The sequence below is a fragment of the Acinonyx jubatus genome, chromosome C1 (genome assembly GCF_027475565.1).
Source record: "Acinonyx jubatus isolate Ajub_Pintada_27869175 chromosome C1, VMU_Ajub_asm_v1.0, whole genome shotgun sequence".
Taxonomy (NCBI): domain Eukaryota; kingdom Metazoa; phylum Chordata; class Mammalia; order Carnivora; family Felidae; genus Acinonyx; species Acinonyx jubatus.
Window position 1 is genome coordinate 19,421,731 of NC_069381.1, and position 14,392 is coordinate 19,436,122.

General features: G+C 40.6%; 1 protein-coding gene across 5 annotated transcripts in view; it reads left to right on the plus strand.

Annotated features, from left to right (window-relative positions):
• Nucleotides 1-14,392, plus strand: part of CEP85 (centrosomal protein 85) — a 38,148-nt gene that overhangs the window by 11,327 nt on the left and 12,429 nt on the right. For 4 of the 5 annotated variants that reach the window (XM_027059986.2, XM_027059985.2, XM_053209446.1 and 1 more), the window contains 5 exons: nucleotides 2,393-2,545; nucleotides 8,108-8,802; nucleotides 9,631-9,764; nucleotides 10,187-10,304; nucleotides 11,400-11,585. In XM_027059986.2, coding sequence (XP_026915787.2) covers nucleotides 2,393-2,545; nucleotides 8,108-8,802; nucleotides 9,631-9,764; nucleotides 10,187-10,304; nucleotides 11,400-11,585 — 1,286 coding nt within the window. Of the gene's footprint in view, nucleotides 1-2,392; nucleotides 2,546-7,638; nucleotides 7,792-8,107; nucleotides 8,803-9,630; nucleotides 9,765-10,186; nucleotides 10,305-11,399; nucleotides 11,586-14,392 lie in introns of those variants that run through there. The other variant, XM_027059989.2, reaches the window with a different exon arrangement.

Consider the following 14,392-nt stretch of genomic DNA (forward strand, 5'->3'; position numbering starts at 1 on the left):
ATTCAGCTAAGGATATGCTTTATTTTATTTTTTTTAATCTTCATTCATTTTTGAGAGAGAGAGAGAAGGTGAGCAGGGGAGGGACAGAGAGAGAGAGGAAGACACAGAATCCGAAGCAGGCTCCAGGCTCCGAGCTGTCAGCACAGTACCCGGTGTGGGGCTGGAACTCATGAAATGCAAGATCATGACCCAAGCCAAAGTCAGACACTTAACCGACTGAGCCACCCAGGTGCCCCAGGATATGCTTTATTTAACTTTAAAATCCCACAGTGCCTTACAGCAGACATTTGTTAGATATTTGTTGTATTCTCCTAGGCATGCTGCCTTGCAGAAATTATGCATTTTAAAAAGCATTTGTTGAATCAATTCAAGATTCATTCAGCAAATATTTATTGATCATCTGCTATATGCCACACATTGTTTCAGGGCTGGATTGTACAATTTCTTATGATAATTATGTGTATAACACACAAGTTTTTGGGATGTAGCAATTTCTAACAAAACTCACTGCTCTTCTGATGGCTTTTGTCTTTAGTAATCTCTCATTCAATTAATGATGGTCTTAATATTTTGATGAAGATGCTGGTGATAGGACATGTGACATAACACACAAAAAATTTTGCTTTCAAATTTGAATTTGGAAGTAAGCATAAGCCTCTTTACCTATATCAAAATAAAATTTTATTTTAACAAATACCTCTTCCGAATTGATGTGTGGAGTGAGCAGATAGAAAAGTGGTACCCATAAAGAATGGAAGGTTAGTAGTAAAACAAGAAGTGATTTCCAGTAAGAGGCCAGGAAGATGGTAATAGAGGCTCTTAATCAGTTTTCCTTATTTCAAAGGGTCTGGCAAATTGTAAGCTAACTAGAGAGAGAACGCCATATAGACTCATCAAGAAGTCAGATTACTTTCTTTCTAGTGCTTAGTACAGATAGTAACACCAGCTAATCTTAGGCTGATCAGAAGCTCTGATTGTTGGGTATATCTTCTATGAAAGATTATTACTGATTACTGCATGTGTATAAATTCTTTCAAATCAGGCAGTCCACTGTGACCCAAAGAATAAAAAGGTGTCCTTGGAGAAAGTTAGGGTGCCTTCAGTAGAAAGCAGAAGTGTAGCAAAATTAGAAGAAAGTGGGTGAAAAAGATGGGAGAAGCACTAAAACTGGAACAAGAGAGAGGGTGGTTTGTGTTGAGATATCATTTGCTTCCCACTAAATCAAAGAGTCTGTAGAACTTTATTTTCTGATTTCAACTCAAACTCTGACACTTTAAATGGATAAGTAGACACCATTTCCTCTTTGTCTGTTTACACTGATCATCAGATACAGTTTAGAAAATTAGTGGTTTTTTAACAATAAATACTAGCAAATTATTTACTGAATATTTTCTACTTACTGGCCTTTAAATAGCAAGCTAACAGAATTAAAAATATCTCATTAGTCTTGTTTTGTCTTACCCACTCGGAAATTTTAGTGGTTTCTTTGCATTGCACTCAAAGTCTTAAACTCTTCAGATTGACTTTCAAGACTTACCTTGATCTGGATTCACCCTGCCCACAGGGTATCCTTGTTCAGTCAAGCAATGATTTTCAACAACAGACTGGACTGCCTATTAACCTAGGGAACATTTGGAAGCATATGGGGTATTTTCAGGTTTCACAGTGATGGTGGGATGGGGTTAGGGCTGCTACTGGCTTTTAATAGTGACCAGGGATACTAAGCCATCCTGCCACTTATAGACTACACATTGAAGAATTGTCATGCTCAGAATGCCAAAAGCAACCCTGTAAGGGGAAAGAATGTGGATATTGGAATCTAAACAACCTGGGTTCAAATCTCAGCTCTATCCATTGTAAAATAGGGGTGATGATACTGTTCAGTAAGGAAGATGAGATCATGTTGATAAAGTGTTATGGCTTCTAGGTTTCAAAACATGGTAGTAGCTACTATTAAATAGTATTGTTTTCCATCCCAGTACTTCTGGGTTCTTGGTAAGTCTTATTTCTGTCTGTGAACATTCTCAACTCTCATGCTATTTCCATTAAAATTAACTAACTCAAGGGCACCTGGGTGGCTCAGTTGGTTAAGCGTTTGATTCTTGATTTAGGCTCAGGTCATGATCTCAGGGTCGTGACATTGAGCCCAGCACTGGGCTTCATGCTCAGCGTGGAGATTCTCTCTCCCTCTCTCTCTGCTCCTCCCTTACTTGTACTCTCTCTCAAAATAAAAAAATAAAATTAACTAACTCAGAGTAACTGAAATAGGTACAGGAGAGAGAAGGGTAGGGTGCTGCTATTTTTTCATAGGTTTAAGTGATTTATTTAAACAGTCTTGTGGGGGTTATATCAGCTGGTTCACACTAAAGGTGGGAAATGACACTTGTTTCAGGTTCCGGTGTAATTCAAAAGGGCAGTTCCCTGGGGACTGAATGGCAGACCCCAGTTATCTCAGAGGCTTTTCGGAGTCGCTTCAGCCGCTGTTCAAGTGTAGCTGACAGTGGGGACACAGCCATTGGCACATCATGCTCAGACATTGCAGAGGGTAAGTGTGAATTAATGTTTTGATTATCAATATGTGTTGTCATTTTCACATTGTGTTCCAGGTATATTGTCATTTCCAGAGTATTCATAACTCAGTCCCTTCAGCCAGGGAGTTTGCTTGATTTTTCTTACTCCCATGTTTCTTACAACTGGTCCTTTCCTCTCAATTTTTACTGTTTGTCCTATCTTAAACAACTTTCTAGTAGGTTTCTTGGCTTCAAGTGTTTCCCTCTACTGCCAGACTAATTTCTAAAAGCCTGATTTCATAGTTTTCCTTTCCTGTAAATTCTCAACTGCTTCTATTACTTGGAGGATAAAGTTCAGGAGCCTTGCTGAGTTCTGTGATCTGGCCTTATTCCACCCATTCAGACATATTTCTTAACTGTCACCAAGTATGGTGTTTTATTATGTTATGAAAAAGCACAGAACTTTTGTTGTTGTTATTTTTGGCTATCTGAACTCTTTCCTTTTTTTTTTTTTTTTTAAGATTTTATTTTTTACGTTATCTTCACACCCAGCATGGGCCTTGACCTCACAACACCAACTGAGATCAAGAGTTGTACACTCTACCTACTGAGCCAGCCACATGTCCCTGAGTGCTTTCCTTCTTTAATCTGGGCCCATTCGTGCTGTTTCCACCTCCTCTTGCCCTTCCCAGCTATGCTGATCTTATATTTCAAAATCTAGTAAAGGGTATGATAAGACTTTTCTCATCCCTTCCACCCATTACTGATCTCCCTGTCTGCAATCTTGTATCTTTATTGTGCCTGCCATTTTGGGGGCACATAAATTAAGTAATAACTGCCAGACAGTACTTTACAAGAGTTTTTTCTTTTTAGTTAGTTAGTTAGTTTGTTTGTTTATTTAATCTGTATACCCTATGTAGGGCTCAGACTCAAAACCCCTAGCTCAAGAGTCACATGCTCTAGCAACTGAGCCAGCCAGGTGCCCCAAGAGTATTTTATTTTTGCATTTAGATAGTGAGTTCTTAGAGGGCAGAGGACCTCATAATAATAACTAAAAACTATTTATTAAATACTTTGTGATGGATACTATACTAAATTTTTTCTACATTTTTCATTAATGTCTTTAAGAACTCTATGAAATATTTTATTATTTCCATTTTACAGATGAGAAAGCTGAATTTCAAAGTGTTTAGATGACTTGATTAAAGTCACAAAACTAGTCACTAGTATTTGATCAGATGTCACAGCCACTAGGATGGCTATAATCAAAAACATAATAACAAGTGTTGGTGAGAATCTAAAGAAATTGGAACCTCTATACAGTACTGGTGGGAATGTAAAATGTTATAGCTGCTTTGGAAAGCAGTTTGGCAGATCTTCAAAAAGGTAAACATGGAGTCACCCTATGACTCAACAGTTCCACTCCACCTACCCAAAAGAAATGAAAACACCTTTCCACACATAATCTTGTTATAGGAATGTTCATAGCATTATACATAGTAGCCAAAAAATGGAAACAACCCCAAATGTTTATTAACTGATGAATGGATGAGTAGAATGTAGTATATCCATATAATAGTACATTTTTCTGCAATAAAAAGAAATTAAGTACTAATACATGCTACAAAACGGATGAACTTTTAAAATATTTATGCTAAATAAAGCCAGACACAAAAGGCCACATATTGTATGATTCCATTTATGTGAAATGTCTAGAATAGGCCAATCTATAGAGACAGAAAATAACTTAGTGATTGCCCAAGGCTAGGGAAGTTAGGGGAAATGGAATGTGACTGCTAAAGGATAAGACGTTTCTTTTTGTGGTGATAAAATGTTCAATAATTGATTTTTGTGATGGTTATACACCACTGAATATAGTAAAAACCATTGACTTGTACACTTCAAGTGGATGAATTGAATGGATGTGAGTTATATTTGTTTTTTAAATTTTTTAAGTTTATTTATTTTGAGAAAGAGAGCGTGTGTGCCTATACAAGCAGGACAGAGAGAGAGGGAGAGAATCCCAAACAGACTGCACTCTGTCAGCATGGAATCCGATGCGGGCTCGATCCCAGGAACCATGAGATCATGACCTGAGCCAAAATCAAGAGTCGGACACTTAACTGATTTAGCCATCCACGCGCCCCTAGGTTTTGTCTACATGTGCAGTCATGAAACCTTTTTCATTTTGACTAAATAATCTTTTAAAAATCAAACTGTGGTCTAGATACTCTGCCTACTGAATTGACTGACTGTATTTAATTCAGTCACATCATTACACAGATTGTATGCTTTTTATTCCTTTGGGGAAAAAATATATATATTTCCTCTTGTGCATTCTTAAAAAAAATTTTTTTTTAATGTTTTAATTTATTTTTGAGACAGAGAGAGAGCGTGAGCAGGGGAGGGGCAGAGAGAGAGCAAGACAGAATCCGAAGCAGGCTCCAGGCTCCGAGCTGTCAGCACAGAGCCCGACACGGGCCTCGAACTCAGGAACCGCGAGATCATGGCCTGAGCCGAAGTCAGACGCTTAACTGACTGAGCCACCCAAGCACCCCAAAATTATAGTAGCCTTGATGTAGTGACCAAAGCCATTGGTCTAGAAGTTTGTTTGTTTTTGTTTTTTTTAAAGGATCCAAGGTGTCTTCTCTGCCAAAACAGTTTTGTACAATGGTCTTTATCTTAATTCTTGTTCATTTTGTTTATGAATCTAGCTTGGTTTTGTTTGGAGCCCAGTTGACAAGAACCCTTTTGACTGGTATAAAATATAGTTCATTGTTGCATCTTTTTTTTTTTTTTCATTGTTGCATCTTTAAACTAAACAGGCTTGGTTTTGTTTCCACCCCTCATTAAGATGTTTTACCTTGAAGATTCTCAAGGGACTGGTAGAGATATATACTTGAGAACTCAGAGGCTTTCAGCATTTTGCTAAAGACTGAAATAGTCTCTGGCTTAGTTCAGACTACCTTACTTCATAAACCAGTATGAGATATAGACAGAAATGATCAAGATTTAGCAATAGCTGAGACATCTGGGTGGCTCATTCCATTAAGTGTCTGACTCTTGATCTCAGCTCAGATCTTGCTCTCTGGGTGGTGAGTTTAAGCCCCACATTGGGCTCTGCGCTGGGCGTGAAGCCTACTAAAAAAAAAAAAAAAAAAAAAAAAAAGATTTAGTTATAGGGAAATCTACCCCTTACCAAGAAAGCAGAGTTGTTAGAATTGGGGGAGAGAGGGTGGAGCAGGGCAGTGGGTATTGTTGAGAGGAGAGATTTAGAAATATGAATACCCTTAAAGTGGCCAAAACCCAATGATTCTGAGAACTGTAGACTTTTCTCTCCAAAAAATCACATATCCTATACTTTAAATTTTGAAAGCCTTTGAAAATTGTAGAAGGTAAGTGGCCCTTTTGAAAATAAGTGTTGCTGTTTGTTTCAAAATACAAACCAGACTTAGGGTGTAACTTGACATTTAATACCAGTTTATCAGAATCACAGCAGATTCCTTACTATAAGTAGATAAACCTAATAGATAAGTGACAAATGATGAAGATTTTACTTTATTCTTTTTATTTTTTTATTTTTTAAAAGTTTGTGTGTGTGCGTGTGTGAGAGAGAGAGAGAGAGCACATATAAGTTGGGGAGGGGCAGAGAGGTTGAGAGAGAGAATCCCAAGCAGGCTCCACATCATCGGTGCAGAACCCAGCATGGGGCTTGATCTCACCATCGTGAGATCATGATCTGAGACGAAATCAAGAGTCAAACACTTAACCAACTGAGCGCCCCAAGATTTTCCTCTGTTCTTTTGTCTGTAGATGAAACACACTCCTAGAAAATTAGGAAAACCATATTCTCCTGGGTCATTTGGTACCTTTCTTCTTGGCTTTGGTTTTGGCATTACTACTTTGGGAGTTGTGGGCTCAAAACTGAATTTGGTGAGTCTTAAGAGTGAATGGTGCTGTAGATGAAGAATGGAAGGAGGTGTCGCAGAGTTCAGTGTAATAGCAGCCCCTCATATGCTGCAACCTCACTGTCTTCTGTTCCATAATTATACTTTGAGAGCAGAGACCCTTGGTGAGAGTGGATGTTATGATGTTGTTAACAGAGGATTTCAAGTTGGGAGCTTACTATCCTTGGAAGTTTTCATCACCACCAGTCTACCTTATCCTTGTTGACTATTCCTATGTTTATGTTATGGGACATCAAAAACTGTATCCTTTGCCTCTGAAATGTTCTTCTGTCTTGGTCCTGAGAGGCAGACACATTTATCAGAAATAACTGTTGTTGTTTTGATTTGGTTTTTGTTTTGTTTTAGTATGGCTTTTTATATCCCCAAGATCATCTGAGTATAGGAGATTAGATACTTTGCCTTATCCCATACATGATAAGGGATAATTTGGCATGTCCATGTTTTTAAAGAGCTGCTTACAAATGCATATCAGAAGATGGTAGCCAATCTATAGTAAGGTTATAGTATCTGTCTTCATTAGCTGAGTGTGTTCTGTGTTGGTTGATGGAAAGGAAAAAGAGAAATGAATTAAATTGGTAGTCCATTCTTCTCCATGGTAGATGTGCTTGGTTTGGAAATGAGTACTGGACATAGTTGAAAAAGGAAGACATTTCTATTCCTTGTCCCCTTACTCAGTTTTTTCCTGGTGAAAGTAACAGGTATGTTTCCTAATGTTACTGTCTTGTTGTTTGCTTGCAGTCCACTTCCTTGGCACATTAGTTCTGTGACCCTGTAATCTTTTTCAGAGTAGTACTTGAAAGTTGGAAGTAATGTAGAAATGTGAACCTTTTGCAGCGGAGCTAATCAGAGAGTTGTCTCCCAAGACCAATCAAGAGCTAAAGGAAACATAAATCGAATCTAAAGGAAAAGTGAGAAGTCACAGTTAGATACAAACAAGGGGGAAGTGAAAAGCAAAATATAAAATAGAGGATTTCAGTGTGTACCCACTTGAGAGTGCTTACTGTGCTGGAGTGAAACCTGAGAGTTACTAAGAATAACTTCACATATCCAGGCAGTCAGGTCTGGTGCGTGGGAGAGAGAATAGAATCCTGATTCAGATGCTGTACTCCCTGTCCTGGATACAGAGCAGCACTATCCACTGTACCCTTTTCTTTGGATAGTTTAGATTCATTGCTTACCTTTGCTGGGAAGCTTTTGGAGGCCACAGAGGATTCTGGCAGCCCTCCCTTGGAAAGAATATTTTTATTGGATTGGATTATAGCTTGAGAGTTCCCCAACTCCCAGAAGAGTAAGACCTAATCCATTTCCCTTAAGTAAGTGATTTTTTTTTTTTTAAGTTCAGTTTTAAGCTTTGTTTGTTGACTGGCAAGATTTTTTATTCATGTACAAAGGACAGAGTGTAAATTAAAAGTAAAGCTAATGTTGCCTTTGGTTGGTTTACCTTGTGAATGGCATTTGAGATCCTAGAATACATACTTCTAAGTTAGGCTGCCTTGTCTTTCTGCCTGATACTTGTGATAATAGTGTCCACTCTGCCTGGTCTCAGGACAGAGAATGTCTGGTGTGGCAGCCATACTCAAAAAAGTATGCTCCTTCAGTTTGACTTACGGAAATCTATTCTCTTTGCAGATTTTTGTAGCTCAAGTAGCAGCCCTCCTTTCCAGCCCATCAAAAGCCACGTAACCATTCCAACAGCCCATGTGATACCTTCTACTTTGGGGACCTCTCCTGCCAAGCCAAATTCTATACCTTCTGGACCCTCTTCCTCCAAACTCCCTTTATCAGGGCTGGCTGAAGGTGTGGGGATGACAAGAAATGGAGACCTTGGTGCAATGAAACGTTCTCCAGGCCTATCTAGAGATTTCATGTATCTCTGTGGTGCTACCGGAGAAAATGGAATTGAGCAGTCCTGGTTTCCAGCAGTGGGCCATGAAAGAGAAGAAGAGGTGAGGAAGTTTGATATTCCCAGTATGGAGTCTACCCTTAATCAGTCGGCAGTGATGGAGACATTTTATTCAGATCCCCACTACCAAGTCCACTTCCACAACCCAAGAGCCGACACAAACAAGGAGTTATACAAAGTGTTGCCTGAGACCAAGAAGGCACCGGGCAGTGGGGTGGTATGTGAGCGGAATGGACCTCACCCTAACAGCAGTGGAGTGCTCCCTTTGGGACTCCAGCCTGCTCCTGGCTTCTCCAAGCCTATACCCTCTCAGGTATGGCAGCCGAACCCTGACCCTTGGCATCCCCGTGAGCGATCTTGTGAGCTCAGCACGTGTCGACAGCAGCTGGAGTTGATCCGTTTACAGATGGAGCAAATGCAGGTAGAGACCCCTTTCCTTGGATTTCACAGGTTCTGTGCAGATCTTAGAACTATATAGGTTTTGTCCTATAAATTTCGATTCTAAAGAAAACATTTGTAAGAAAAAGAGAAGATGTTTGTAGATAGGAAGTGAAGGCTTGTGAATGCCATGTTGGTGGTCTCATTAAACACCAGATAGGTCCTCCAGAGTAGAGGGTTACAGCAGAAGACCCCAAAAAGTATAACATTAACAATGATCATGTACTACATACTGTGTACCAGTCACTAGGGCAGAGACTTTCACATACAGAATCTTATTTAAATCTTGTAGCACTTTGATGAGGTAAATGTAAAAATTTTACCAAGTTCTTAGAATAAGTAATCTGTCCAGAGTCACAAAGCTGGTAAGTGGCAGAGCTAAGGTTTAAAACCCATCTCTAAACTCCTGTTTTCCTTCTATTATATCAATTTTGTGTTTAAAAAGATAAAAAAAAAAGGCCTTGTACTGCTTAAGAGTGGAAAGGAAAGGAAAGAAGCAGGATACATTCTCCTTTCCTGGTTGGTGAGGACATCTTAGCTCCTGGTTTGCCTCTCTTGCCAGATAATGAAAGATAAGTGACCTTTTCTTAGAACCTAGAGCCTTTCTGAGCAGGGAGTGTCCAGTTGGCAGAAGTCTCCCTGGCAGGTTCTTTCCAGTCATGCATCAGAGCTAAAATTATTTCATAAACACTGGGCCTTCTCAGGCTGAGCCAAAGTGAACCTTGACTAGAGACCCAGCTGGGTACTCCTCAGGTGTTTTCAGGTGCTTGTGGGTCAAGGTCAAGCCTCTCTGGGCCTGCTTGTCTTCCAGCTTCAGAATGGAGCCGTCTGCCACCATCCCGCTGCTTTTGCTCCTCCACTGCCCACATTAGAACCAGCACAATGGATCAGCATCTTGAACAGTAATGAACACCTTCTGAAGGAAAAGGAGCTCCTCATTGACAAGTAAGAGGGCAAGGGGTGCCCTAAGATCAGCCTCTGCTCTCCCAGCCCCCATTGATGGCACCTAATGAGGTCTTCCCAAGGATAGCACATCCCCCTCTGTTTGGGTCTACACCTTGCCTCTTGGTAGAGCTAGGTTGATAAGCACCGAGTCCTTTATCTGACTAATGTGATAGGCCAATTGTGTGTCCTCAGGGGCTCTGGAAGTGCCTGTAGGGGGCAGCCAGTTCTTTGCAGCTGATCTTTCCTTATTTCCCAAGTCAGTTTTCTTATTTTCTCTTCTTCCTTCAGTAAAACAATACTGCCCATAATGCAAGGCCTTTGTTTTATATACTATGAATTGTACTCAACTAAGGAAGGTGGGGGCTCATATTGCAAGTAGGTTAGTGTCAGGACCCTGGACCTCATTCTGCTGGCTTTTGCAGGCAAAGGAAGCACATTTCTCAGCTGGAGCAGAAAGTACGAGAGAGTGAACTACAAGTCCACAGTGCCCTTTTGGGCCGCCCTGCCCCCTTCGGGGATGTCTGCTTGCTGAGGCTGCAGGTAAGCATTGGCAGCCAGAATGGTACTCTGATTGTCATAACTCAGTATCTTCCCTTTGCTTCGTACTGTTAGGTATCCAGGAGATAGAAAAGGGATCAAGTGATGTAAAATGTCCTTGCCCTCAAAGGAAGGACAAAGCAAAGCCCTCAAAGAGTAGACATCCTAATTATAAAGCATCCCCTGTTCTGCCTTTGTGGGAGCAGAAAAGATTTAAGGGTAAAATCAGGTATGCCTTGGTGTCAGGACATACTTGGGAGAAGAGGAAGGCAGAGCAAGGTACATAGTAAGGTTCTAGAGTTGGGTGATGTTCTAAGTCTTAATCTCCCAGCCTTTAGCCAAATGGAGGGGGAGGCAGAGGTAACGGGATTTACAGCCATTCTCATTTTTATTCTTCCATGTCTAGAAGCAGCTAAAGGAAGCCATGTTTTCACTAATGGCAATGGCTCCTAAAAAAAAATCTTGCTTTGTTGACCAAGCTTCTTCTGCAATATGAGCTTTTGAGTGATGGGTATTAGGCAGATTATAGTACTGGCTTTGTCACCTAGTGGACCTATTAAGATTGTGTTCTATGTTATGGCATCAGAATGTTAGAGTGAGAAGGGCCCTTATATAAAATCTAGTTCAGTCCTCTAATTTGCTGATGAAAATATTGAGGCTCAAGAAAGAGGAAGAATTTTTGCCTAAGGTCATGTAGAAAATAGAGGAGGACCAGGCCTTGAGCACAGGTCTTCTGAGATCTTATCCTGTGTTCCTTCCATTTTACTACTAGCACCTCAGGCGTTGCTTTAAGGCAGTGATTCTGAAATTTGAGTGTGCATCAGAATCACCTGGAGGGCTTATTAAGACACAGATTATTGGGCCCTATCCCCAGAGTTTCTGATTTGGTGGGCTGGGAGTTGGGCTCAAGAATTTGTATCTCTGACAAATTCCCAGGTGATGCTGAAGATGTTAGTCCTAGAACCACACGGTGAGAAGCACTACTTAAAGAAATTCTTAGAGAAAGATGATATTTGACCACAAAGAATACTGAGGATAAGTAAAGTACATGGGGCTGTAAGGGTAAGGAACAGTCACATACCCAGAATCTTTATGCAGGAATTGCAGCGAGAGAACACTTTCTTACGTGCGCAGTTTGCACAGAAGACAGAAGCCCTAAGCAAAGAAAAGATGGAGCTTGAAAAGAAACTCTCTGCTTCAGAAGTTGAAATCCAGCTCATCAGAGAATCACTCAAAGTGGCATTGCAGAAGCACTCAGAGGAGGGGAAGAAACAGGAAGAAAGGGTGAGCTAAGGAGCTGGTAGCTCTCTAATTCACAAAGGAGTTGGCAGTCAGCCCTCTCCTGTCAAACCCTAAGCTGTTTCTGGCCCCCATTCTTGACACTAGGAGGAGCCAACTGGGTGAGATCTTACACTGACTTTTCATGCAGGACTGGTCTACTGGAAATGGCACCTCTCCTTTTTGCTTATCTCCACAAAAGTACCACAGACAAAGTCCCTCACTACCCCAGGTTGTGATAGGCCCCCAGCTGGCTTGGGTAGAAAACCAGCCTGGGCAGTCATACCAGATGGTACTGTTGCAAGTGTTTAAACACCTGTGGTAAATTTATATCATTCAGACTGGTTTTTCCTTATTCTGCCTAAAAAGTAGAGAAGAATTCCATGTGTGCAGCCAGTTTGGGAATTTTTACATTTGTGCTAGTGCTCTTAAAATTGCCTTAGAGTGGGGTGCCTGGGTGCCTGGCTCAGTTCATTAAGCATCCAGCTCTTGATTTCAGCTCAGGTCATGATCTCATGGTTCATGAGATCAAGCCCTGTGTTGTTGGGCTCTGTGCGGACAGCACAGAGCCAACTTGGGATTCATTCTCCCTCTCCCTCTCCCTCCCCTCCCCCTCCCCCTCCCCCCCCCCCTGCCCCTCCCCTGCTTGTGTTCTCTCTGTGTCTCAAAATAAATAAACATTAAAAAACAAAACAAAGAATTGCCTTAGGCCAAGACTGGTCATCATAGAAGGAGCCAATTTAAAATCTTTGCTTCTGTTCACAGTTTGCTCTAATGCAGATGTTCTTGGAAACCAGTTTAATAATGTTTAGTTCTGGACCACTTGCATCAAAATCAACCAGATCAGTGCTTCTTAAACTTTAATGCGCCTAAGAATCACTGGGTGATCTTGTTTAAAATACAGATCCAGGGGCACCTGGGTGGCTCAGTTGGTTGAGCGTCTGACTTCGGCTCAGGTCATGATCTCCCAGTCTGTGGGTTCGAGCCTCACTCGGGCTCTGTGCTGACAGCTTGCTCAGAGCCTGGAGCCTGCTTCTGATTCTGTGTCTCCCTCTCTCTCTGTCCCTCCCCCGCTCATGCTCGCTCTCTCTCTCTCTCTCTCTCTGTCAAAAATAAATAAACATTAAAATTTAAAAAAATAAAAATAAAATACAGATCCAGATTTAGTAATTCTGGGGTGGGGTGTGCCTAGGATCTTGCATTTTTAACAAGTTCCCAGGTGATGTTGGTGCCACTGGTATAGCAAGGACTTAGAGGCTTGTTAAAAAAAACTTTTAATCAAAATACGTGTATCCAAGTTGAAATAATAAAATACCAATATGTTTATAATAAATATTAGTAGCTCTGTGCCCAGCTCAACTCCACAAAGATTTCTACCCTTAACTCTTCTTTTCTCTATATTTCTGAGTATATTCCTGAGATTTTTGCTCGTTTTGTCTCATGGATGCAATATCTTCTCTCTCTGATAATACTGATTATAATTTTGGCATGTCTACATCTGCTTATAGTATTGTTTCTTGTTTTTTTCAGAACCTTTTATTTTGTTTTGGTGTCTTTCATGTCAGAGGCTTAGTGATCCTTGAATGAATGGGCACTTCTGTTTAAGAATGAAGTATTTAAAAACTGGATAGAAGCTCTAGCTTCGTGATAGTTGACTGGTGGAGTTCACTATAGGATGATCAGACTTGGACTACCTTCTCTCTCGAGGACCCTCAAATATTAGTATCTGAGTATCTTACCTCACTCTCTCCAGAAAAGAATCTTCAGCCTCCTGCCTAGTTGTGAGGCTAGGGACAGGAATGCTTTTGGCTTTTAGGATCTCAATACTGAGAAGGAGATTAGGCTTAGAGTCCCACAGTTCTCTATATAGATTTTTACTTATACTTCCTTGCAACCCAGTGCTGCACACTCTGCTGTGACTGATATCCTTGAGTCTGGAATCTCTCTGATTTCTCTGGAGAATAAATCTGCAGTCTCCTATTGGGGAAACTTAGGGTGAAAATGGTATCCAGCTAACCTGTATATAAACTTCCAATGAGTGCCCTATTTTTCAGATATATGGCTGATACCTGCCTCAGATGTACCTGGTGCTTTGAGTTGAAAAGTACTGGGACGGTGTGAAGGGCACATTGTTCTCCAAATTGTCTGTAATGCCCACTGTGGTTATAACTCTTTGAGTAATTTATCCCCTGTCCACTTTCATCTTCTGTAAACACGTTGAAATCTCTCATATACTTTTATCTCTTCCTCTATTAGCTTTTTAAAATTAGTACTCTAATTTCCTTCCTGTCATTTGAGAGATGTTTTAGAAGAAGAGATAAAGGTCTTTGGGTAATCCACCATTTTTTTAAATTCAGAGTTGGTTATCAGCATTTTCAATAAGTTTCCCAGCTGAGTCTGATGCATATTAAAATGTGAGACTCACTGGTTTAGAGCTTGAAAGGGTAGAGATTATACCTGGGATACAGCCTTTGGCTGATTTTCAGGGATCCACTCTTAGTACTTTCTTACCTTTGGATTAAATTAGGTCTGTGTCTCCTTTTGACATCAGTAGATATGCCTTACTTTTTCTCTACTTTCTCTAGCATCCTTTTTTCATAAGCCAAAGAAAAAACCGTAATAGTGGAGAAAAAGTGTACATTCAGCAAATCTTGGTTGAGTGCCCACTTTGTGCCAAGCACTGAGCTATGGCTTTTATGTGTGGGGGCTATAATAATAAGCAAAATGGACACAGCTCCTCCTTTCAAGAAGTTTACAGTCTCATTAGCCCTTCCAGATGATTGCTTAGCTTTAAATCACATGTTCTGTTCAGG